Source organism: Sturnira hondurensis, unplaced genomic scaffold, assembly GCF_014824575.4.
Source record: "Sturnira hondurensis isolate 20B ecotype Veracruz unplaced genomic scaffold, ASM1482457v3 Scaffold0004136, whole genome shotgun sequence".
Taxonomy (NCBI): Eukaryota; Metazoa; Chordata; class Mammalia; order Chiroptera; family Phyllostomidae; genus Sturnira; species Sturnira hondurensis.
The window spans coordinates 45,127,526-45,152,931 of record NW_028076767.1 but is presented as its reverse complement, the minus strand read 5'-3'; the positions used below and the strand labels follow the sequence as shown (position 1 = coordinate 45,152,931).

Here is a 25,406-nt window from a genome sequence, read left to right as displayed (position 1 = left end):
AAATGCTTTTAGAGAGAGGAAGGGAAAGAAACATTGATATAAGAGAGAAACTTTGATTGGTAGCCTTCTGTACACACCCAGACCTGTGACTATTTGCAGCCAGACCAGGGATCAAACCTGTAACCCAGGTACATGCCATGACCTGGAATCAAACCTGTAAACCTTCAGTTACAGGACAACGCTCTAACCTACTCAGCCACACTAGCCAGGCCTCCTTAAATTTCTTAAAGAAGTCTCTTAGCGATTGCCAAAGAACTCTCTGTGAGTGGTAGAGCATGACTTCAGTGTTCAGGCATGCAGTGTACAACTCTGTTAGCTCCTACTTCTTTATTGAATAGAGACTTACAGTCAGCCAGAGGCGAAAGCTTCAGGCATTCTTAGGTATTTTTCTGGGCATGTGCACAGCCCTATGCATGCATTCGATCTTCTGGATTCTCAGGAATACATAAGGATCTCTTCAGATTCCCCTGTGGGCATCTCATATCCCAGGTATTCCTTTTAAGTTTCTTGGTCATCTTATTGTTTGTACCCAACTGTTCTAACTCAGGCAGCCAGCTGTGATGTTTAAAAACTGGCACTGATTGTTTCTTAAGAGATTTTATTTATTTACTTTTAAAAAGAGGGGGAAGGAAGGCAAAAAGAGAGGGAGAAAAACATTGATGTGAAAGAGAAACATCATTTGGTTGTTTTATACATGTCCCAACTGGGGACTGAACTTGCAACCCTTCAATTCCCTGACCAGGAATTGAACTGGTGACCTTTCAGTTTGTAGGATGATGCCCAACTGAGCCACACTAGTCAGAGCAAAAAGGACAGACTTTTTTAACAGACATACCTGGTAAGCTCTGAGTCAGGTCAAATAAAGACAAACCTGCTTTAAACAGGCTTGACAAACCAAGACTTGTAAACAGGCTTTTCTAGGGCCCAACAGGTCAAGTAATAAGTTACCTGGGAAACGGGCTTTGAAGGGGATCCAACCCTGTTCTTCCTTCCCCACAGGTTGGTAAGCCACTGGGTTTCACTGTGACTGCAGTAGAACCAGATTACCATAAAACTGAGAGAAAAGCATGGGACTGGAGCAAATTAAAATGCAAAACTCCTCACTGTTGTTATCAAGATTCAGCTATTTTTTTGACACACACCCCAGATGTTGCAAGCCTTTGGTTAATTTCCTGAGTTTTCAAAAAGTTGATTCTGGCCAGTTATTAGAGCATTGGCCCGATATGCCAATGTTGGGTATTTGATTTCCAGTCAGGGCACGTAACAAGAAATCAATCAGTGAATGCATAAATAAGTGGAACAACAAATCAATGCTTCTCTCTTTCTCTGGCCCCCTTCCTCTCTCTCCCTAAAATCAATGTATTTTTTTAAAAAGTTGATTTTTTTTAACTTAATAGAGGACAGGATTTTTAGAGATCCTTATTCCACCACTCTGGCTGACCTCACCCCACTAAATCTTTATATAATTATTTGTTTTACAGAAATAGCTGTTTACAAATCTGAATTCCTTTCCTACTTCACCCTCTTCCAAATGGAGACTACATTGAGCAGTGAGGTGCAGATGGGAACTTTTAGACCAATGCTACAAAACACCTATCTGGTAAATCTACGTCTTTTAGTTTAGTGCTGCATATACTAGGCCTGTCCAGAAAGTATCCAGCCATGTGCTATGAAAAGTAGAGACATTTATTGAAGAAGATACAAGATATAAGAAACTTTGTACACAAGACAATGACATCTCAGTCCCCTTCAAAGTATACACTTTGGGACCTCACACAGTAGTCCCAATTGCCATCAGCTGCCCCATTGCATTTTCTTGAATCTCACTGATGATCTGAAATCTCTCTCCTTTCAAGATGAGTTTAGTTCTGGAAAAGCCAGAAGTCACAGGATGCCAAATCTGGGCTGTAAGGGGGCTGAGTAATTTGATATTTCACAAAAAAATAGTGCATGAGATGTGATGCATGAGCAGGTATGTTGTTGCAATGAAGCTGCCAATCACCAGTTGCCCATAGCTGCAGTCTTCTGAATCATCCAAATAGTTTCCTCAGAGGAATGTTCAAGCTTAACCCAAAATTTGATTCAGATGCAGTCATTTTAAATGCGATGACCACACAGTACACATGCTCACTCAGTGGTGTCTACCACCCCCACTGTGGTATTACAGTAGTACAGTCAAGGCACCGTATTTCACACACGTGCATTCCAATCTACTCTTCTTGGCTTCCAGGTTATATCGATGTAACAGTTGCACAAACTGTTCTTGTTATATTAACAATGGCTGCACTTTTTCTCGACAGACCTCATATAGGGAAGTGAATATGCTGGAGTAATTGTGTCTCTCCAGTACATGCCACATGGGTACTGTCACTCTCCTACATGTTATGACCCTCTGTTGCTACTTCATAAATCCTCCACTGGGTACGAATCCACTAGTGGAGAATGGGTGTCTATCTGCACCTATCACAAGGGGCTCTCCCCTGTGACAGAAGCTCAGGCACTGACATGAAGATATTCCGGATTCCCAAGGTTCTAGTTATCACCATGACTACACTAATTGGGAATTCACAGACTAAGAAACTAAAATACTTGGAGTTGATAAAGAGCTCTTTAGATGTTCCATTATGCTACCTCTGTCCCAAAATCTAAATTTTATAATAGGTCACATGAATCACAGTACCTTAAGTAGCATTTTTTTTTTTACATTTTATCAAAGCATTTGTCTTAGGGTGAGACCTTACCTTCACCTCAGAGATGAGAAAACCGAAACACTTCCTTTAGAGACTTTCATAAAAAGCTCTCACTAGGTTCAGCCAAGACTCTAAGCAGGATACTGGTATTTTCATTGGATATTCCAATTCACTCAATGAATAACAAAGTTTAAGCACAAGAAAATTCAGCAAACACCAGACTGTACAGCCAATTGGGTCAGCCTACTTCTTACACATTTTTTCTCCATCTCTATGTAAACATTTTCACCTACCAATTCACCGGAGGGAAAAACTGTCTAATTTACACAGACTCCAAGCTACTTTCTTTCTTTCTTTTTTAAAGACTTTATTTATTTATTCTTAGAGAAGAGGAAAGAAGGGAGAAAGAGAGGGAGCGAAACATCAACGTGTGGTTGCCTCTCGTGTGGCCCCCACTGGGGACCTGGCCCGCAACCCAGGCATGTGCCCTGACCCGGAATCCAACCGGCAGCCCTTTGATTCACAGCCCAAGCTCAGTCCACTGAGCTACACCAGTCAGGGCCAAGCTGCTTTCGACTTGGTGGACTCCACTTCACCTGAACTAGGCTCCTTCACGTGGTACCCTCGCCACTCACCCCATGCCCGGGGGTCAGAAACAATCTTCATGCGGGTATGGGCCAGTTTAGCTCACCCGTGCTTTCCTTCGTCTGTCCACTACGCCTTCCAAAGCGCACCAGCATCTTTGACGAGGTGCCCTCGGAGCTCTAGGATTTGGATAGGCTCCTCGGAGACGGAGTGTTTGGCACAGCGCACAGTTGCTCGGCAACGCCACCGGAAGTGACGGCTGCTGTCACCGAGGAACGAAGTACGCTCAGCTGTGGGCAGCGAAGCCGCGGCTCATAAGCTGCGCCTGCGCGGGAGGTCGAGGTCGGTGAGCAAATGGGAAGTACCCGCGCACTGCGAGGGGACACTCCGCGGGAGCAGGCGGAGCCTGTGACCGCTGCCGACTCCTGGCCTGGACCGGTGGGGAGGTCTGGGGACCCGGCCCAGCCTGGTGCTTCCATCCCCATTCATCGCATGCCCTGCCCCGGATGACCCCAACTAGGTTCCTGCGCCTACCTTCTGGGCGGACGCGGCAGGTGTGTGCGAGAGCGGGGCCTAGGCTAGGGATGGGCGACCCACAGACTTCCTCGCGGATGGAAGGTGAAGGGCAAAGCTCTCCCTTAACTATAGAAACCCAGGGGTTCACAGCAAATCGATTTTTAAATACTTAAGTTTCTCAGGCATGATCCGGGCTAAATGGGGCTTAATTTTTTAAACATAGTAATGTTAAAACTTGGATGTTATCTCAGAACATTAGTATTAGGACCTTTTAGGTATTTTAAATTGCTTGGTAAATACAGTAAAGTAAATGTATTTGGAGGACCAATCAGACCTCTAAAAACACCAAAAATCTGTTAAGAGTAGATGTGGGCTTGGTTTCCAAAGATATTTTTGTAACACACAGAGGTACAAATGACATTTTTACAAGTTAGTTGGCTACAACACTACTTACTAGGCACTAAATTGGAATCACTTGAAATGAAAGGCGGTAAGATTTTCAGTCGCTAAAGTTCTAACACATAGTTGTACTGTTTTTCTTCAGGTTTTCTATCAGATCTTCCACCATAATAATGCTGGTAAGTATGAAAGGATTAATAAAAATTTTTTAGCCCTGGCTGGTGTAGCTCAGTGGATTGAGCAGGGGTCTGCAAACCAGAGTATCGTGTTCGATTCCCAGTCAGGGCACATGCCTGGGTTGCAGGCCAGTTCCCAGCAGGGGGCTCACGAGAGGCAAGCATACATTGATATTTCTCTCCTTCTCTTCCCCTCTAAAGATAAATAAATAAAATCTTTAAAAATTTTTTTTAACAAAAATTGGTTTTGGCGCAAATGATATTGGTGAGGGGGTTTTGGGGAAAGGAGGAAGCATAGTTTATTTTTTTAAACTTGAATTTTATTTTTTATTTACAGCTTTATTTTTTAATTACGGTTTATTTTTTAATTACAGTTTAATATTTTATATTAGTTTCAGGTGTACAACATAGTGATCAGACAATCATACACTTTACAAAGTGTATGTTTTTAAAATGAAGATAACTGGGAAAGAGATTTTACCCTACTTGCAGGCTAACAACTTTGCCTGCCACAGTTTTGTAGAAGATGCAGACCCCTAAGTCGAAGATGAATTACAGCAGTAGCAGTAGTCAAAATACCAACAATTTTACCCCAGTCCCCACAGGGACAGAAGTCACCTGCACATAGAGTTAAGCTAAGGAACCCAAATCTTTATTATAACAAATAAGTACTTCAGTAAGTATTTAACCAGTCCCTGATTCTTGGATGTCTGTGTAGTTTCTCATTCCAATGATTGTTAAAAGCATATAGGTTATTGTTAGACGATGGAATCATTGCAGATACACCAAATACAGAATGCTCCTGCTTTTGGAGATGATAGTTAATAACTACTTTGGGGATCTTAACAACTTGATTTCAGAATAGATTCACATTTTTAAAATTGAATCTTTGTGCACATCCTTATTGCTTAAAACTTTTATTTCAAGCATGCTAAATCTTTTAATGTTTATTGATGACAGAATGTGATATTAGCCTATTATTTAACAAGTATGAAGAAAAAGTAGAATCTGTAATTCTAACATAATCAGTCTAACCCTTGTGATTTTATCCACTTAATATAAACTTATGTTTATATAACACTCCCTGTTTTGTACTTAAGGTTTTTGTTTCACCAAAATTTAGTTTTTCCAATTGCCAATTTGTACTTTTCTCATGTAAGAAAAAAATAGCATCATTGTAAAACATAAATTTAAAGATATCTGAAATAAACTTTTATTCATTTTAGGACTTAAGAAGTTTCTGTTCCCTTGCTCCAAACCAGAAGACTTTGCTCCCCACATACAGAATAGGAATAGTACTGGTGAGAAACTGGCTGTTTTTGAAAACTGAAGATTGTCATTGACTATTTAACCAAAGCTGTATGCTGAAGTAAGTTTGTCTTGGAAATACTAAGTTGGGTAAGTATTTTTTTCTTTTTTTAAAAATATATTTTATTGATTATACCATTACAGTTGTTCTATTCCCCCCTTCATTCCCTTCCACTTGCACACCCCCTCCCCCACCATTCTCCCCCCCCCTTAGTTTATAACCACGTGTCTCAAGTTCTTTAGATTCTGTATTTCCCCTACTATTCTTTTCCTCCCCCCTATCTATTTTCTACCTACTGTCTATGCTATTTTCTGTACCTTCTCCCCCTTCTCCTCCTCCCACTCTCCTGTTGCTAACCTTCCATGTGTTCTTCATTTCTATGGTTCCACTCCTGATCTAGCTGTCCTCTTGGTTTGCTTTTGTTTTAGGTGTGGTTGTTAATAACTGTGAGTTTGCTATCCTTTCACTGTTAATATTTTTCATCTCCTTNCGTTTAAAGATGTCCTGGAGGTTCCTAAGCCTCTCCTCATTTTTTTTGAATTCTCATTTCTTCATTCTTTTCTGGTTGGATGTTTCGTTCTTCCTTCTGATCCATTCCATTGATTTGAGTCCCAGTTTCCTTTCCATCACTATTGGTTTCCTGTGCATCTCCCTTCATTTCAATTAGTTTAGCCTTCATATGTTCCTCTAATTTGTGACTTTAATCAACCAGTTCTGTGAGCATCCTGATGACCAGTGTTTTGAACTGTGCATCTGAAAGGCTGGCTATTTCTTGGTCGCTTAGAGTTATTGGCTCTGGGACTTTGAGTTCTCCTTGTGCCATCTTTTGGGCTGTTCGTGCCTGTTACGTATCAGGATCGGAGCCCTAGGTGTTCACCAGAGAAGGGCAACTCAGTTGCTGGGTTGTGACGCTGTACATGGGGGCGGGGTCCCGTCTGCCGCCTCCTGCCACTGAGGTCGCAGCTGCCACCGTCACTGGGCCTGCACGTTATGTCCCACTGCATGTGAATGTGCCACCGCCTACAGCCCTCCACCACTGGGTTCGCCCTCTGGGGCCTGCGCGGTCTGGTCCGTCTCACTGTGCTTGAATGTGCAACCACGATCTGTCTGCCCCACACCCCGACTGGGTCTGGGCTGCCTGAGTGCCTGGGTCGGGGGATCTGTCCTGCCCGACCCTGCTCCGCTGCTGGCTCCGCCCCTCTTACCATCCCGGTTGAAGGGTTCATTGTTGTCAGACTTCCATATAGTTCAATTTTCTGTTTTTTGCTGTGTCTTTGTTCTCCAAACCTTTGTTGTATTCAAACTTGGTTGTGGGAAAAGGCACAGTGTTTCCACCTATGCCTCCATCTTGGCGGAAGTCCGGGTAAGTATTTTTAATAAAGATTTATGTTGAGTGGTGAGAAAAACTAATATAAAAAGATACAAAATAAAGAAATGTACACTTTTAGATAGAAATTAATAATCAGAATTAAAACTATATTAATTTCAAGCTTATGACACATCTTTATTTTTAGGTTAATACTTCAAGAATTTAGTCACTTGTAACTAAGTGAATTTAGGCTTGTGGCAGTTTTGAACCAACAATGAGTTACATTTGAAAAAAATATTTAATTAAATTCAGATTTTTAATTTAAATTAAATTCAGATATCTTAATTTAAATTAAAGTATTTAAATTAAATGCTTTAATAAGGTGTGTTTAATTTAAAATATGCTCAGGTACATAATAGGGAGATAAGGTGGGAAAGAAGGGGAAGGTTTATCAAGGAACACATATAAAGGACCCATGGACAAAGACAACAGGTGGAGGGGGAGGATTGAACATGGGAGGTGGGGGGTGGGTAGGGAAGGGGGAGAGTGATGGGGGGAAAAGGGGAAAAACTGTAATTGAACAATAATAAAAGAATAAAATATNGTTTTTAACCAACAATGAGTTACATTTGAAAAAAATAATTAAATTCAGATTTTTAATTTAAATTAAATTCAGATATTTTAATTTAAATTAAAGTATTTAAATTAAATGCTTTAATAAGTTGTGTTTAATTTAAAATATGCTCAGGTACATAATAGGGAGATAAGGTGGGAAAGAAGGGGAAGGTTCATCAAGGAACACATATAAAGGACCCATGGACAAAGACAACAGGTGGAGGGGGAGGATTGAACATGGGAGGTGGGGGGTGGGTAGGGAAGGGGGAGAGTGATGGGGGGAAAAGGGGAAAAACTGTAATTGAACAATAATAAAAGAATAAAATATGCCTAGGTACAGCCCTAATGTGATTGTCAACTATGCCTTATTGCTGTTTATTACATTATTTCTATGGGAAAGTAAGTTCTGCACTTGAATCTCTGGGAGCCAATCGGAGACACCCAGATTAGGTATTTAGAGATACAGAGATACTTAACTAAGATACAAAGCTTCAGGATGTTACAGGATAGGGCAAAATTAGGTTTACACAAAGTTTAAGTTGTATTATTATTTACTAATTATTGTATTATTTTCTAAATGAACAACTGTAAACCTACTTTTACCCCACCTTGTATATGTCTAACTTCATACAACAGAAGTTGCCTCTAAGATTAATTATTCTATATATATTCCAAATTTAGAGACACGGAATACTTACTCTTCCGTGAGTAATGAACTCTATTCTTAGTTTCACCTTCTGGCTGGCTGTCGTTACAAACCAGAGAATGCATATATTTAAGTACCCTTTTTTTTCCATCCATTTTTTAAAATTTAATTAAATTTATTGGGATAACATTGGTTAATAACATGTTTTCCATTTTTAATTGGTCTCTTTTTCTTGTTTGTGGGGTTTTTTTTTTTAGACTTTCTTTTTCTAAAAGATTTTATTTATTTTTCTTTAGAGAGGAAGGGAAGGAGAGAAGGAGAGAAATATCAATGTATGGTTGCCTCTCATGAGTCCCCTGCTGGGAACTGGCCTGCAACCCAGGCATGTGCCCTGACTGGGAATCGAACCGCGATCATGTGGTTCAAAGGCCCGCACTCAATCCACTTAGCTACACCAGCCAGGGCCGTGGGGTTCTTTACTTGTTTGAATTTCTTTCTAAAACCTCAGAATGGTTATGAAATAGATCACAGATTTAGTGTTACATTAGTAAGTTACTTTGAGACTAATGAATGTTTTCTTGTAATTAAACATCTTTTTGATGAAGTGACCTTAGTATTTTTAACTGATGAGTAGTCTTTAAATATTCTATTTCTTAGATACTAGAATGTGTTACTTAAGAGTGTGAACTTTGAAGTCAGACTGACCTGACTCCAAATTCTAGCTCTACCGCTTAACTAGTGTTTAACCAACCTCACTAACATTTAAACACCAGTTTATGTATCTTTAAGATGAGGATAATAATAATTATTATTATTATTATTATTATTCCTATTTAACAGGATTATGATAGTTAAATGAGATCATTGTAAAGTTCTTAGTTCAGTGTCTTGTGTATAGTGATCTCTCTAAAAATATTACTCTTGAGCCCTGGCTGGTGTGGCTCAGTGGATTGAGTGCTGACCTGCGAACTAAAGGGTCACTGGTTCAATTCCCTGTCAGGGTACCTGCCTGGGTGACAGGCCAGCTTCCCTGTGAGGGGCATGCGAGAGACAACCACGCATTGATGTTTCTCTCTTTCTTCGTCCCTTGCCATGTAAAAATAAATAAATAAAATCTTTTATAAAAATTAAAAGAAATTTTAATTTTCTATCCATATAAATTATTGCTTTTATTTGGGTAATCTATAATTACTTATTATTTTTACATAATTTTCATCTGTGCAATCTGCTGATCAATTTATTCTTTACTTTTCTCTTGAGATTTGTAATTAATGACATACATATCTTTTAATGTAAAAAAACTTAAGCAATTGTCATATCATAAGTAATGTGATTACTCAAGTATATCCAGATTATTTTGCAGCCCAGAGCTAAACTGTTTGGAGAAAATATAAAGAAATGTAAAATTGTTGTCAAAAGTTACTACTAGTCTACGAGAGCTGAACTGACCCCTACGTCAAGTAATTAGTTTAGAATTTCAAGTACAACATCATGCAACCATTTAGTTATAACATTGGCATTGATGTCAGAAATTGATTTCAAGCTAAATGCCTTTTAAAAAATTTAAAGTTTGCAAGATTTCATGATACATTAAATTTGATCTGAATTTTGGGTAATACACAGAGACCTGTTTAATATGAAGATTATTGTAAATATTTTAAACTAATAAGTGTGGCTGTGTCCTGACTGGTGTGGCTCGGTTGGTTGGGTGTCATCCTGAAAAGCAGAAAGGTCACTGGTTCGAGTCCCAGTCAGGGTACATGCCCGGGTTGCGGATTTGGTTCCCGGTTGGCGTGCCTAAAAGAACCAACCAACTGATGGTTGGTTCTCTCCTCTTTTTTCCCTCTCTTCTCCTCTCTCTAATAATAAATAAATAAAATCTTTAAAAACAGAAATTAAAGTCTACGGCCATACCACCCCGAACGTGCCTGATCTCGTCTGATCCTGGAAGCTAAGCAGGGTCAGGCCTGGTTAGTACTTGGATGGGAAGAATAAAAATTAAAAATGAGTGTGGCTCTGACTGATAAGAACATTAAGAGTAATTAGTCTACACTTTTTTCTGTATTAGTCAAAAACTTTTCTCAGACTGTAAGAGAGTAACTTTCACTTCCTCTCTCAGTGGATCGCTCAACAGCATAATCCGAGGTGCTGAAGGAGCAGTCCCCACATCGATGCGATGACGCTGTGACGTCCTTTCTAGATACTCTGTTTTCAATTCACGTAAAATACTCAAATAGGAACTGTGATTCTTAGGAAGAATGCTTAAATGGTTGTCCTAAAATGCTTAATTATTTTAATTTATTCAGCTTGTTATAATTTGTTTAGCAGATTAGCACTCAGTAATGTTTGTTAAATATTAACTAGATATGTTTACAAAAAAGTGTTTAGGGAATAATGTTTCTTCTTTTTCAGGGTAACCCAAATCCGTTTTAGAACCATGAAAATTTTGCTCGCTTTTGACTTTGACAATACAATCATAGATGACAATAGTGACACCTGGATTGTGCGGTGTGCTCCAGAGAAAAAGCTTCCTATTGAACTGCAAGATTCTTACGAAAAAGGATTTTGGACAGAATTTATGGGCAGAGTCTTTCAGTATCTGGGAGATGAAGGCGTAAGAGAAGATGAGATGAAAAGAACAGTGACATCAATGCCTTTCGCTCCAGGGATGGGGGAGCTTTTAAACTTTATAAGAAAGAACAAGGATAAATTTGATTGCATCATTATTTCAGATTCAAATTCAGTCTTCATAGATTGGATTTTAGAAGCTGCCAATTTTCATGATGTGTTTGATAAAGTGTTTACAAATCCAGCAGCTTTTGATGGCAGCGGTCATCTCTCTGTGAAAAATTATCACGCTCATTCTTGCAATAGGTGTCCCCAAAATCTTTGCAAAAATGTCGTTTTGGTAGAATTTATAGATAAACAGTTACAACAGGGAGTAAATTATACACAAATTGTTTATGTAGGTGATGGTGGAAATGACCTTTGCCCAGTAACCTTTTTAAAGAAGAACGACGTTGCCATGCCACGGAAAGGGTACGCTTTACAGAAAACTCTTTCCAGAATGTCTCAAACTCTGGAGCCTATGGAATGTTGTGTTGTAGCTTGGTCTTCAGGTGTTGAAATAATTTCTCATTTACAGTTTCTAATAAAGGAGTAATATGCCAACAATGGAAATGTGTATCAGTTAAGATTAGGTACAGTAGCATAAAACTAAGACCCCCAAATACCAGAGGCTTAAAAAAAAAAAGACTTTTCCTCTCACTTAAAAGAATTCCATAGGTATCTCTCAAGGCTGCTGTGTTGCTCTACCAATTTCAGTCCTTGGCTACCAGCTTATGACACAAGGTGTGGCTCAGTGAATTGAGTGCTGGCCTTTGAACTAGAGGATCACCGGTTCAATTCTCACTCAGGGCACATGCCTGGGTTGCAGGCCAGGTCCCCAGTAGGGAGTATGTGAGAGGTAACCACACATCGATGTTTCTCTCCCTTTCCCCCTTTCCCTCTCTCTAAAAATAAACAAAATCTTTTAAAAATTAAAAAAAAGATTGTTGTTTAAGCTCCAATCCTCATAGCAACATTCTGGCCAGCAAGAAGGGGGGCAGTGAGTTGTTTATTCATTTCAATTGCATTGGCCAAAATTTAGTCACAATGCCTCCACCTAATTGCAAGGCAGGATGAAAAATACAGCTTTTGTTCCAGATGGCCATATGCCTGGGAAAGCTTGGATAAAAGAGGAGTACGGAATGAAGGTAAGTGCAACCAGTGGTCTCTACCAAAGGTGGTTGATAGGGTATATTGTTTTTATTCTCAGAGAGAGTAGTCTTATATATTACTTCATTAGATATTTATTTCAAAAGCACGTCCATTAGTTACAGATCTTAAAAATAAGCCTGATGTTTTATGCGCAGAAGCCAAACTATATACATATAGTGATCTGTTCCCAAGTCAGTGTATTTTAAAGATAGGAATGCAGTATCTATTTTAGACTTTCCTTTTAAAATTAAATACAAATTAATGTTCTCAAATATTTCAAATTTATATCAGTATCACAACTATAATTCCATTACACTGATTTCGTAAGTGTATTATTTATACTTGGCAGTGTGTCTTGAGTGATACGTAATTTGTAGGAATACTCAACATTTAAGATACTTTTTTATATAGAAATATTAGCAAAATATCAAGTGTTATAAAAAGTTATATAGTTTTAGCCTGGCTGGTGTGGCTCAGTGGACTGAATGCCAACCTGTGAACTAAACGGTCTCTGGTTCGAATCCCAGTTTAGGGCACACGCCTGGGTTGTGGGCCAGGTCCCCAGTAGGGGGCGTGTGAGAGGTAACCACACATTGATGTTTCCCTCCCTTCTCCTCTCTAAAAACAAATAAATAAATCTTTTAAAAATGTATTATACTTTCATGCTAATTTCTAGGCTTATATTTTAGGCATATATATCCATTATGTAATAGTATTAGGATTTTCTTTTCATTATGGACAACTCCAGAAATAGAAATGATCAATATAATTTAATGGGAAGAACTTGGTACTTTCTAATTTGTTTTTTCAGGCTGAAAAAGTAGATCTTTAAATAGGTTGGATTATGTTTAAGCCCATTTAGTCTTATACATGATCACTTTTCTACTTGTGGAGGCCAGTAACAAATGACAAATTATGCAAGTAAAAAACCAAACCTTTCATTTATTGTGATAGTAGACCAAATAATTTGGACCAGATCTTCTAATAAGCACAGCTAAAAAAGTTGAGAGCTAAACAAGGGTTTTAAAACATCTGCCTAAGGATATGAGAGAGGTGGTAACAATGAATAGTCGCTAACAAATCTTCAGGTCATATATCACAGGGACAAGCGCCAGATCCCATGCTGCACGGTTACAAGAACACAATTACCAAACTATGAGACTGGGGTCCAGCCACAAACCTAGAAGTGCCTGTACCCGAACAGCAGCCCTGCACTTGTCACATATGCGAGCACCTCACAAGAGTTATATGCACTCAATAAATGTAAATTTAGGGAGGTCCAACTTGACTAAGTCATTTCTATTTCCTTTTAAAAAATGTCTGGTTATGTTCTTATTTATCTAGAGGGTCTTGTGTTTTTATTTTTCTGAGTACTTCATATATGGGGAATATAATAGTGCTATATTTATGACAATTATTGTTTGCATTGTGTTAATTTTTTCTAAATCTTATGTTTGCTTATTTCTATATAATTGGGTCCTAATTTTTATATGTAAGCACCTAAAATATTGATTATTACATTAGATTGCATTAGATTTAATGAAACATATATTGATACATGCTAATTAGGTTTACTAAAATTTAAGATTCTTGTTCTCCAAAATTTTTCCTTTGTGAACAAAAGAATCCGTATGTTTCTCCCAGTGATAAGCAAGTTATTCATGGCTATTTTTTACTATACTGGAATGTGAGCTTATAAAATAAACATGGTAGTGTTAAATGTGAATTGAAAAAGACTTAAATATTGAAGTCATAATAGGATTGGGCAGAGAAGAGGGAATCTCCTGTGCTGGTAGGTGGAATTCTAAAATGGCCCCTGAAATTTCCCACTCCCTGGTGTACATGCCATGGCTAATCCCCAGTTCTGTGAACTTGATGTATTTTAATGCTGTGATCAGGTTATACTTTACAGTAGGGAGATTATCTGGGTAGACCTGACCTAAGCACCTGAGCCCTTTAAAAGCAAGAGAGTTTTCCTGGCTGGTAGCAGAATAGGAAGTCAGTGATTCAGGCACAAGGCAAGACTCAACATACCATTACTGGTTTCAAGATGGAAGGAGGTGTGTAGTAAGGAATGTGGACAGCCTCTGGCCCAGAACCACCCCTGGTTGACAGCCAACAAAAACCCAGGGACTTTACTCCTACAATAACTGCAATGAAATGAATTCTACCAGCAACCACGTGAGCTTGGATAGGACCTAGATGAGAAGCACAGCCCAGATTGACAGCTGGATTTCAGCCTGGCGAGACCCTAAGCAGAGAACCCAGTCTCACTGTGCCCAGATTTCTGACCTGCAAGAACTGTGAGATAATGTACCCTTTTTCTGGACAACAAGACGCACCACCACCCCCGCCACCCCGATTTGGGAGGAAAGGAGGGTGTGTCTTATAGTCCAAATGCAGCTTACCTGGCTCCCTGTACGGGGCGGTGCGGGGAGAGCGGTGGCCTAAGTTATTTATGTTATTGAATATTTTACCACATTTTTTGCTTCAAAAAATTTTTTACTTTCCTCTAAAACCTAGGTGCGTCTTATGGTCCAGTGCGTCTTATAGTCCTAAAAATACGGTATCGTGTTGTTTTAAATTGCTAAATTTGTGGAGATTTGTTATATAGCAATAGAAAATTAATACAATAGCTAATACCATCTCTCAAGTAATTGTCCACTTTTCACATGCACAGCTTTTTTTAATCATGTTTGACAATTTATACTATACTAATAAAGTAAGAAATCATTTTTAAAAATGTATTATTGATTTTTAGAGAAACAGAGACATGCACTGATTTGTTGTTCCACTTATTTATGCATTCATTGGTTGATTCCTGTGTGTGCCCTGACCAAGGATCAAACCCATAGCCTTGGAGTGTGAGGACAATGTTCTGACCAACTGAACTATTCAGCCAGGGCCTGCTTTTTATTCTTCTGACTAGACACCAAACAGCTTATGATGTATAAAGAGGTGCTAATTAAAATGTTTCTGCTTTTGAGAGTTTTCAGGGTAATTTGATTTTTCTGGTAATCTATTTTGTAATTTTTATAATATGATTGTACTTTAAAAAAAGATAAGCAAATTTAAAGAAACTTCCTGAGAGAGCACACCCCACAACTCTCTATTAGTGAATGGGCCAGAGCTGAGTAGCCCAGACAAGACTGACTGCATAATTTGTCAGGCCCAGAACACAGAGAAAATGGGGACCAAGTGAAGGTATAGCAGTTGTACATACTAAATACCGCTACTCTTAAAGCTACAGATCCAGAATATTTTTCCCCATGTAAAAATTTCCTTATCGCCAAAATTTCCTTATCGCAATTTCCAAGTCCATAGCCTCATCACAGAATAGCAATCAGCATCTGAATGTTTAAAAAATATTTTTGATGTCTAACTTAATCACATCCTTCCTGTATAAGATACATATTAGGCTTTTTTCCTGCTTAGGTGTTACATGTATTGTGGTACACAACTTTTAGTTCAAATCTTCTATAGTGCAAATTATAATTACATCTTAAGTCTACTTTTTAAAAATGTTATCTGTAATATGCCCACATGCTTATTTACTTTCATAACATTTTTGGATTTTCTAGCTCCTAGGTTATACTAGCCCTGAAGAAGTATTAGAGAACACCTTCCCTTATGGTCTCATAAGCTGCTCCAAGACCCCACTCATACAGCAGTTGGGCACCATACAGGGCAGAGAGGCTGGCTCCATTAGTACTGTGAGTGAGACTGGAATTTATAGCCACTTCACTCTCCCTATTATCAGATACACTCTTTTTTCAGAGGATAAGAGGAAGAGTTCTTTACTGACCTAATAACCCCACAGCACATCTTCAGAAGAGACCAGTTGTAGGGAATCGACTCAACTCTTTCAGCTGATACTGTGGCTTTTTGTGCACTCTGTTGAGTTTCTTTTTTAGATAGACAGTGTGATAGCTCTGTTGTAGACAAGTCTTTTTGATATGCTTTGTAAAGGCTTATGGAGTAATATATTCTAGGCCAAAAGCTAAATCTATCCTTGTTTGTGTCATGGAGACCGATGTCTGTGGATGGTGGTTCATATGGAAACAGAATACTAACACGGATATTTCCTGATGCAGAAATTCTTAGGAACTCCCATTTATGGAAGATCCTACTTAGTAAAACATTAGTTTGTCTTTTGTATTTAATTAACAAATTTTCAGTTATATATTTAAACAGCTAGTAAAAATATTGACATTTTATTATCCTCTGTTCAATATGAAAGTATATTTTTATCAGGGATCTTTGAACAATGCCCTTTTCACATTTAAGTCTAAAGAAAGATCTTACTGTACAATTTTGAGAGCTAAAATACCTCATTCAACAAATATTTTTGTTTTTTATAAAAATAAATTAAAATCAAGTTAAAAATATTTGGGGATACTTACTAGGGAGAAAAAAATCAAAACAGAACAGAAACCTGTGGAAGGATGCGAAGTGTAGACTATGTCTTACAAAGAATGATGCCCTTCAAAGAACTTACAATTGGATTGAAGAGGTAGGGGGAAATGTACACATGTAACTTAAAATACCAGCACGTGTTTCATAAAGTGTCTCAGTGATCAGCAGAAACAGAAGGTACTTAGGTCAAGGAAAGAATAGATGACCGTATAGCAAGAACTGTGTTTTGTACTCAGTCGATTGATGTGACATCAGAGAAGATTTTTGAAAGAGGTGGATTGTGATCTACACCTCAAAGGATTGAAAGGATTAGGACAGAGATGAAGGGCTTGATAGAGCTTCCCAGGTGCAGGGGAGTAAAGTGGGAGGGAGCACGGCAGTCACAGGGTAGTGATGAGGCGGCTGGCCTGATGAAAGAAGTTAAGGATTGAAAGTCGGAAGTAGAGGAATAAAGCTTGTAAGTGGGATTTGGCTCCTTTATGGATAGGTTTGAAAGCTAATCAATTGATGAGTGAAGGGGAGTGATGTGAAGAAAGGTGTTTAGGGAGGATAAACATGGTGAACAGCTTGGGAGAAAGAGGGAGAAACTAACAGAAAAGTCTTGCAGTAAGCCAAGGGAGAAGTGGTAAAGGCCTGAAAAGAGTGATGTCAGAGAGAACGAAAAGAAAGGATAGATAAACCAGACACTTTGAATTTGAAATGGAAACACGCACAAAAAAAAAAAAAGAAGAAAAGAAAAACAGAAAATTCAAGCCATATGCTGCAGAAGGGCAATATCTGTGGATTAAGTCATATATATGTAATTTAAAGAAATTGAGCATTGTTTTCAGTCCTCACCCAAGGATATACTTATTGATTTTAGAAAGAAGGGAATGGAGGGAGGAAGAGAGGGAGGGAAACATGAGTGTGAGAGAGAAACATCCATCAGCACTGGGGATGGAACCCGCATGTAACCTGGGCATGTGCCCTGACTGGGAATTGAACTCGTGACTTTTCAGTTTACAGGATGATGCCCAACCAACTGAGCCACACTGGGTAGGGCAAAATAGAACATGTTTTTCAAAAAAATTCTGAAAGTCTTACTTTTAATCCATTCACATTTTCATTTATACCACAAATCATATTTATTGATCACCTGTTATGTGGCAGACAGTGTTCTGGGGATACAGGAATGAACTAGGGAAATAACTGTGAACAAAACAGATAAAAAATCACTGTTATCGTAAAGCTTACATTGTAGTGGGAGAAATCACAATAAACTTATCAATCAGCAAAATACATCAAATTATAGATGCTAATAAGTACTATATATTAAAACAGAGGGAAGGGACATGGTGAATGGCAGGTGCAGTAGGGAGATCATTTTAAACAGATTGATAAAAGGAAGCCTTACTAGGAAGGTGGTATTTGAGGGGAAAAAACCCACCTGATGGAGGTGAGGAAGCAGGTCAGGCAGTAGTAGCTGGGAAAAGAGCAGTACAGGTGAAAGGAACAGCTAGTAGTAAAACCAGAGTGGGAGTAGTTCCTGGCAACACAGAAGCAGGGCTGGGGTGGGGCTCCAGGAGGCAGGATCTGTAAATACTACAGCTTTTATTGAATGAGATAGGGAGTCCTTAAGAGGTTTTTAAAATTTATTTATTTATTTATTTTTAGAGAGAGAGTGGAAGGGAGTGAAGAGGGAGAGAGGGAGAGAAACATAGATATGAAAGATAAACATCGACTGGTTGCCTCTTGCATGCACCCTGATCGGGAACCGAACCCACGGCCCAGGCATGTGCCCTGAGAGGGAATGGAATTAGTAACCTTTCGCTTTGCAGTATGATGCGCAACCCACTGCCCACATGAGTCAGGGAAAGGGAGTCTTTGAGAATTTTAATAGTTAACTCACTTAAGAATGTCAGGCTTTCTGGGTTTATTTAAGCCAAAGTTATTATTCTTTTCTCACTGAAAGAATTGAGTTTCTATTGCTTGTAGTTGAAGAAAGTCCTGGTTTATGATCCTCTGTCTTATATTAATTTTTATCTGGAATTTAATGCTAATTGAGGCACACAAAAATATTCTCAGTAAATGGCTAGTTTTTTAAAATTATTTATTTATTTATCTTTAGAGGGGAAAGGAGGGAGAGAGGGAGAAAAATATCAATGTATGGTTGCCTCTCATGAGTCCCCTGCTGGAAACTGGCCTGCAACCCAGGCGTGTGCCCTGACTGGGAATCAAACCGTGATCCTTTGGTTCGCAGGCCTGCACTCAATCCACTGAGCTATGACAGCTAGGGGTAAATGGCTATTTTTTAAATGACCCTCCCCCCACCAAAGAGTAGTAGGCTAGTTTCTGTTTTGGGACTAGACCAGTGGTCTTTCATGTTTTTTGAACAAGTACCCCCAGAATAACTTTAAAAACCTATACTCACTTCCACACTTTCAGATTGATATTGAAAACTTTTCATCATAAGTTCAAATATTTGCCAAAGTTGTAATTTCTAACACATTGTAAATAATGATTCTTTAATAGGTATTAAAATAACTCTTTTAAGTATATTTAGTAAAAGCTACCTATAGGAATTTGAAACTGACCATCATTCATTAAAAATAGGTGAAAATACATAAACAAGTTGTTCTTCTTTTTTTCTTTTTTCTTTTTTTAAAATTTTATTTATTTATCTTTAGAGGGGAAGGGAAGGAGAGAGGGAGAGAAATACCAATGTATGGTTGCCTCTCGTGAGTTTCCTGCAGGACCTGGCCTGCAACCCAAGCATGTGCCCTGACTGAGAATTGACAAGTTGTTCTTTAACAGTGGGAAATTTTTATCTCATTCCCTTTTCTTTTTAATCTCATATTTCTGTTCCACTTCTCCCAGAAAGTGTTGTCATGTTGAAAGTACAGGTAGTCTTCACTTTGCACGGTAATTCAGGACCATAAAAATGACCATGCAAGATTACCATGCAAAGTAATCTTAATAATCAGTGGGAAAAATTATCATTGTCCTGTGACCTTTAATTTTTTTTTGTTGGAACACTAAAAACTCTATTACTGTCAGTTATAAATGTATAGGAAAAGGAAAACATAGTAACACCATATCCACTTAGAGCACTACAATTATAAATACTGAGAATTAATGTACTTTATCTCTTTGTAAAAAACTGAATAAGTACATTCAAATGTTGGTTCTTAAACAATTGAGTTCTCAACCAAGTTGGGTTTTTTTTTTAAGGTTTCAGCTTTTCACAATTGAGTGTGATGTGAGCTGTGGGCTTTTAAAAAAAGATTTTATTTATTTATCTTTAGAGGGGAAGGGAAGGAGAGAGGGAGAGAAATATCAACGTAGGGTTGCCTCTTGTGCGCCCCCTGCTGGGAACTGGCCTGCAACCCAGGCATGTGCCCTGACTGGGAACCAAATCGCAATCCTTTGGTTCACAGGCCTGCGCTCAATCCACTGAGCTACACCAGCCAGGGCTCAACCAAGTTGTTCACGGAAAAAGTGTCTTGGTTGTCTGACAAGACTGTGGATCTCAGTTCTCTACCCAACAACCCCTTCATGGGAACACCTGTATGACCAGTCACGTGTCTCTCAGGAGACAAAGGAGATTCAATTTTTGAACAAATTGCTTCTCAAACAGTTTTCCAGAACAAATTAAGTTTGAGAACTGAGGTACCACTGTAATAAGAAGAGTTACCTTCTTTTTGTTATATAACTTACAATATGGAGCAACCATTTTCCTATGCCTTGGTAAGTTGCCACACTCCTAGGTTTGGATCAACTTCCAACATTTTATCTTTTGTACTCTCAATGTCATGTAGTATCTCTAAGAGTTTCTTTAGTGTTCTTTGCCAGCATCGCTTCTTATGGAATACCTTTATTGCTTTTGTTAGCTACCTTCCTCACTTAAGCCACAGATCTTCGCTTGCACCAAATTCCGCTGGCTGCCTATACAGCCTCCCTCATGGCGGCAGCGTTGTATTTCCGTGGGCAGCCGCTTCCTGTAGGGCGTCACTGTGTTCAATTCAAACTTCTCTTGCAGCATTGCTACTTTTCATTGCTTTGCTAACTTTCATTTTTGTTGGTCCATGCCCTCTGCCGATGACCTGTTTTTGTAAAATGTGCTTACACTTATCACTGGTGGACAAGAACATAAGATAACTATAAGCTTTGTTGTCTCGATGTGAACTGAATAGCAAATGTACAGTGACCTGACACCAACAATTTTGAAATAAGAGGCATGCTTGGTCACTGATCAGGATGCTCATCTGTTATTTATGTAGTGATCTGTGGACTGAAGAGCTATGGGAAAAATGTGTGTTTTATGAAATTACAGTTAATATGCCATAGTAATTGAAATTTGAATCCTCTTTAGGTATTGGTGTTATATAACCTAACCATGGTAGCTGAAATTAATGTATGTTGGAATCATTCAAAGAAAAGATTGTCTAAATATTTTTATACTCGAAAATCTTGTATTAATGATCTCTTAAACTTCTTTGCAACAAAAATGTACATAAATTAAAATTTTAAATATTTTATGGCCTTTGTGCATTTTAAATTTTAAAAATTATTTACTGATTTTACAGAGAAAGAGAGAAACATCAATTTTTTTGTTCCATTTATTTATGTATTGGTTGCTTCTCGTATGTGCCCTGATCGGAGATCGAACCCATAACCTAGGTGTTAGGGACAGTGCTTTAGCCAACTGAGCAACCTGGACTGGTGCCTTGATTCTTAAGTAGTAAAAAAAATGGGCTTATTAATGTTGCAATTATTATAATTTATTAAACAACATAAATTAAACCAAATAAAAATTTATCAAAAGTTATTTCAATCTGATGAATTCAGCTGTTTTCTTTTCATTTAGACTAACTTTTTAAAAATCTCATGTAACACATAAACTAATTACTAAAATCCTGCAGCACACCAAAACATATTTTTTGCCAACCTGACAAGAATGGGTATAATTTTGATTCATTCAAATCATATAGCTATTGTGTTGATTGTGTCATTTTTTTTATTTGAAAATGTGGGAAAAAGAGGTCAGTGCCCCTGACTCAATAGTCAGGTAGCACAGGCTTTAAAAGTTCTTGTGGTGCACTCATTGAAAAATGCTGATTTAGAGTATGTATCTCTGGCTGAGTATTGCCTACTATTGGAATAAGAGTTTTGGATCAATGATACTCCTGTTTTTATTTTCTCTATATGTAATCCCTGAGAAAGTGTTCACAAGACACAAGTAGATGGGAATGAGAGAAATTTTATTACAGAAGTGCCACTCATTTTGTGGACTCTTTCCAAAGTATTTGTCTAAAATGCTCTTTAACTTTTATTGAAAACAAGGAGTTGGAAACCTTCTGACTTGTAAAAGTACTTGTTACCCAGTCATTAGAATATTTACTTTCTTAGAAACTGAGTTAGATACTAATAAACAGAAGCATGTCCAATGCTCATGGAGAGGAAGAATTAACAACATTAAAATGTCCATACTAGCCAAAGTCATCCATAAATCAATGCAATCCCTATCAAAATACGGATGACATTTTTCACAGAAGTAGAAAAAATAATCCTACAATTTATATGGAACCACAAAAGACCCTGAATAGCCACAGCAATCTTGAGAAATAAGGACAAAGTTAGAGGTATCACACTACCCGATACCAAATGATTCTACAAGGCTATAGTAATCAAAACAGCATGGTACTGGGATAAACACAGATACATAGATCAATGGAACAGAACAGAGAGCTCAGAAATAAACCCATGCCTATGTGGTCAATTAATATATAATAAAGAATGCAAGAACATACTGTACAATGGGGTAAAGATGGTATATTAAATCAATGGTGTTGGGAAAATTGGACAGATACATGCAAAAAATGAAATTGGATTGCCTTCTTACATTATATACAAGAATAAATTCAAAATGGATTATAGGCTTAAATGTAAGGACCAACACTATAAAACTCCTAAAAGAAAACATAAGCAGTGAACCCTCTAGCATTGCTCTTAGTAGTATTTTTCTTATATATTTCCTCTAGGCAAGGGAACCAAAAGAAAAAATAAACAAATGGGATTACATCAAAGTAAAAGTTTTGCACAACAAAAGAACCCATCAACAATACAAAAAGACAACTTACTGAATGGAAGAAAATATTTGCCAATGATACATCTGGTTAATACCTAAAATTTGTAAAGAACTCATACAATTCAACACCAAAAACACAATCCAGCTGAAAAGTGGGCAGAGGATCTGAATAGACACTTGACGAGGAGCACATACAGGTGGCCAACAAACAAATGAAAATTGCTCAATATCACTAATAATCAGAGAAATGTCAATTAAAAGTATGAGATATCACCTCACACCTTATAGAAGGGTCGTCATCAATAAATCCACAAACAACAAGTGTTGGTGAGGATGTGGAGGAAGAAGAACCCTCGTGTACTGTTGGTGAGATTGCAAATTGATACAGACACCATGGAAAGCAATATGGAGGTTCCTCAAAAAATTAAAAGTAGAACTACCTTATGACCGAACAATTCCACTTCTGGGCATTTATCCAAAGATATCCAAAACACTATTCTGAAAAGATATGTGCACCCCTATGTTCATTGCAGCATTATTTTCAATAGCCAAGATATGGAAGCAACCGATGTGGTTATCAATAGATGATTGGATAAAGAATTGATACATATTACAATGGAATATTACTTGACTAGTAAAAAAGAATGAAATTTTATTATTTGCAACAACATGGGTGGGCCTAGAGGGTATTATGGACAGATACCATATGATTTCCCTTGTATGTGGAATCTAAGGAACAAAATAAATGACAAAACAGAAACAGACTCATAGATTCAGACAACAGACTGATGGATGCCAGAGGGGAGGAAGTTTGGGGGGCTGAGTGATTAAGACAAAGGAACTAAGAAGTACAAATTGGTGGTTACTAAATAGTCACAGGAATGTAGAGTATAGCATAGGGAATATAGTCAGTGATATTGTAATAACTATGCATGGTGCCAAGTGGGTACTATAGGGAACCTATCTATGTGGCATGGTGAATGTAGCCCAGCTCCTGATTTGGAAAACCTGCGGGGAGCGAGTCAGCACACAGGAGCCAGGCGCATGGATCGGTTTTCCTTTGGGGGATCAGGTCTGCATGGTACCTAGGCTGCTTTGAGGCTTGCTTTTTGCTAGAACTCCCTCACCCTGAACTGAGGCAGAAAATGTTTACTGCGTATCTTTAAAGTAACTTCCTAAAATCTGTGCTAAATCTCCCAAGTATGGAGTGTAACCAGTTCAACCACTTTTCCCCTTGATTTGCAAACATCCTTTTCTTTGAAGTAATTAGTAACATTATTTTCTTTGTTATCCGTAAAAGGTAGTCACCTAAAGCAAAACTGTGAACAGTAAATGAGGACCATCCTTGATGTAATGTACCCAGAAAAGCAATAAAAGCCTGTCCAGGCAGGGGTCAGGGCCTTCTCTCACTTAGAGAGCCACCAAGCTATCCCTTTTTCTGCACAGGATTTCTGTTATCCGAGTGAATTTGTTCGTCGCAGCCACAAAACACAGAACCTACTAACCAGAGTCTGCCTCAGGGTACTGGACTAATTTATATTTTAAAAAATGAAAAATTTCCAGGAAGCAAACTAAAAAGGCTTTTCTGAGACTTATGAGCTCCCAGACAGCCACATATACCTGTGCTGATTGTGTACTGTAGAGAGTTCATGTTGCACTCTGCATGAATGGAGTGAGCTGGAATTGTGCCATGGGTGACCTACACAGCTGTATATTGTGGCCTTATAAATTATACTCACTATTTTTTTTTACTTAACAGCAACTTGTTTAATTCAGTATGTAAATGAAGTATACAAAATTTCCTGTATGTATCTGCCATTTACACACACTGTTAATTATACACAATTAGCATATCAAACATTTAAAGACACAAATATACTTGGTGGGAAGATGTACTAAGCAGGTAAAAAAAATGAACAAATAAATAAAATTGTTATTTTTAGAAGCCAAGTGTCTTTTGAAAAGCAAGTGTGATGTCAAATAGCATCTAACTCCATGCCAAGCTTAATATCTGCCAAGCGTTGTTTATGTGTCATCTCCTTAAGACTTGGATTCACAGATGGCACACTTGTTTTCTTGAGCAGTGTCATTAATTTATTTAACTTATGAAGGCTAATTATATGTTTCTGAGTGCATCACATATATAAGCATCTGCAATGGTCTCTTTAATAAAGCACGTGGGAAAGAGGAACCGCTGGCAATACCCTTGAGGACCCTCTCTTCTCTTGGCAAGTTGAAGGAGTCTAATGTACACGTTTTGGGGGGTCTTTTTTAAAAAATTGACATACAACCGATATACACTATGAAGCAATAATTCACAACTAGGGAACATTGGGCAAAGGAAGCAAAAGTTTTCATCGGTCTGTCTATGCAGCGATCTGAAATAACTCTGTACAAACGAAAATAGTAAATTCTATTATTCAAGAATCCTCTGTCACATGCAGCTATGGTTCCAGAAGCCCCTACTCTGAGTTAGCTGGAACCTGTAACGCTTACTGCACATCAAACTTGCCGTCATAGCCACAAATGGCCATCGCCACACTTCAGTGACAAACATGGAAAGAATGCCTTATCTTCAGTCACAACCTTGTCCTTGAATGACAATGCCAATAGTAACATCACTATTGGTTATGAAAGACAAACTCCACAATTACAATTAAGTACAAAGTTCATAAAGTTTTTAAAATTTATTTATCTATTTATTTTTAGAGGGAGGGGAAGGGAAGGAGAAAGAGAGGGAGAGAAATATCAACGTGTGGTTGCCTCTTGCATGCCCCAAACTGGGGACCTAGCCCCACAACCCAGGCATGTGCCCTGACTGGGAATCAAACCTGCGGCCCTTTGGTTCGAAGCCCACGCTCAATCCACTGAACTACGCCAGCCAGGGTCAAAGTGCATAAATTTTTGAAGAAATGTTAA

At 38.2% G+C, this 25,406-nt stretch overlaps 3 protein-coding genes across 4 annotated transcripts in view; 2 read left to right on the top strand and 1 right to left on the bottom strand.

Moving 5' to 3' along the window:
• CFAP210 (cilia and flagella associated protein 210) overlaps positions 1 to 3,512 on the bottom strand; it is a 35,841-nt gene extending 32,329 nt beyond the window's left edge. Inside the window, exon 1 of one of the 2 annotated variants that reach the window (XM_037044506.1) lies at positions 3,382 to 3,512. In XM_037044506.1, coding sequence (XP_036900401.1) covers positions 3,382 to 3,430 — 49 coding nt within the window. In that variant the 5' untranslated portion in view covers positions 3,431 to 3,512. Of the gene's footprint in view, positions 1 to 3,325 lie in introns of both variants that reach the window. The other variant, XM_037044507.1, reaches the window with a different exon arrangement.
• Positions 3,513 to 5,679: 2,167 nt separating this feature from the next.
• Positions 5,680 to 11,419, top strand: PHOSPHO2 (phosphatase, orphan 2). The gene is made up of 2 exons (XM_037044508.1): positions 5,680 to 5,764; positions 10,658 to 11,419. The coding sequence occupies exon 2, from the start codon at positions 10,683 to 10,685 to the stop codon at positions 11,406 to 11,408; it is 726 nt and encodes a 241-aa protein (XP_036900403.1). The 5' UTR covers positions 5,680 to 5,764; positions 10,658 to 10,682; the 3' UTR covers positions 11,409 to 11,419.
• KLHL23 (kelch like family member 23) overlaps positions 5,681 to 25,406 on the top strand; it is a 34,646-nt gene continuing 14,920 nt past the window's right edge. Inside the window, exon 1 of the mRNA XM_037044503.1 lies at positions 5,681 to 5,764. The gene's annotated coding sequence lies outside the window, so the exon portion shown is untranslated. The remainder of the gene's footprint in view (positions 5,765 to 25,406) is intronic.

What these genes read in the sequence shown, in the direction of transcription:
- PHOSPHO2 (XM_037044508.1), top strand. Translation starts at nt 10,683, where the DNA reads ATGAAAATTTTGCTCGCTTTTGACTTTGACAATACAATCATAGATGAC.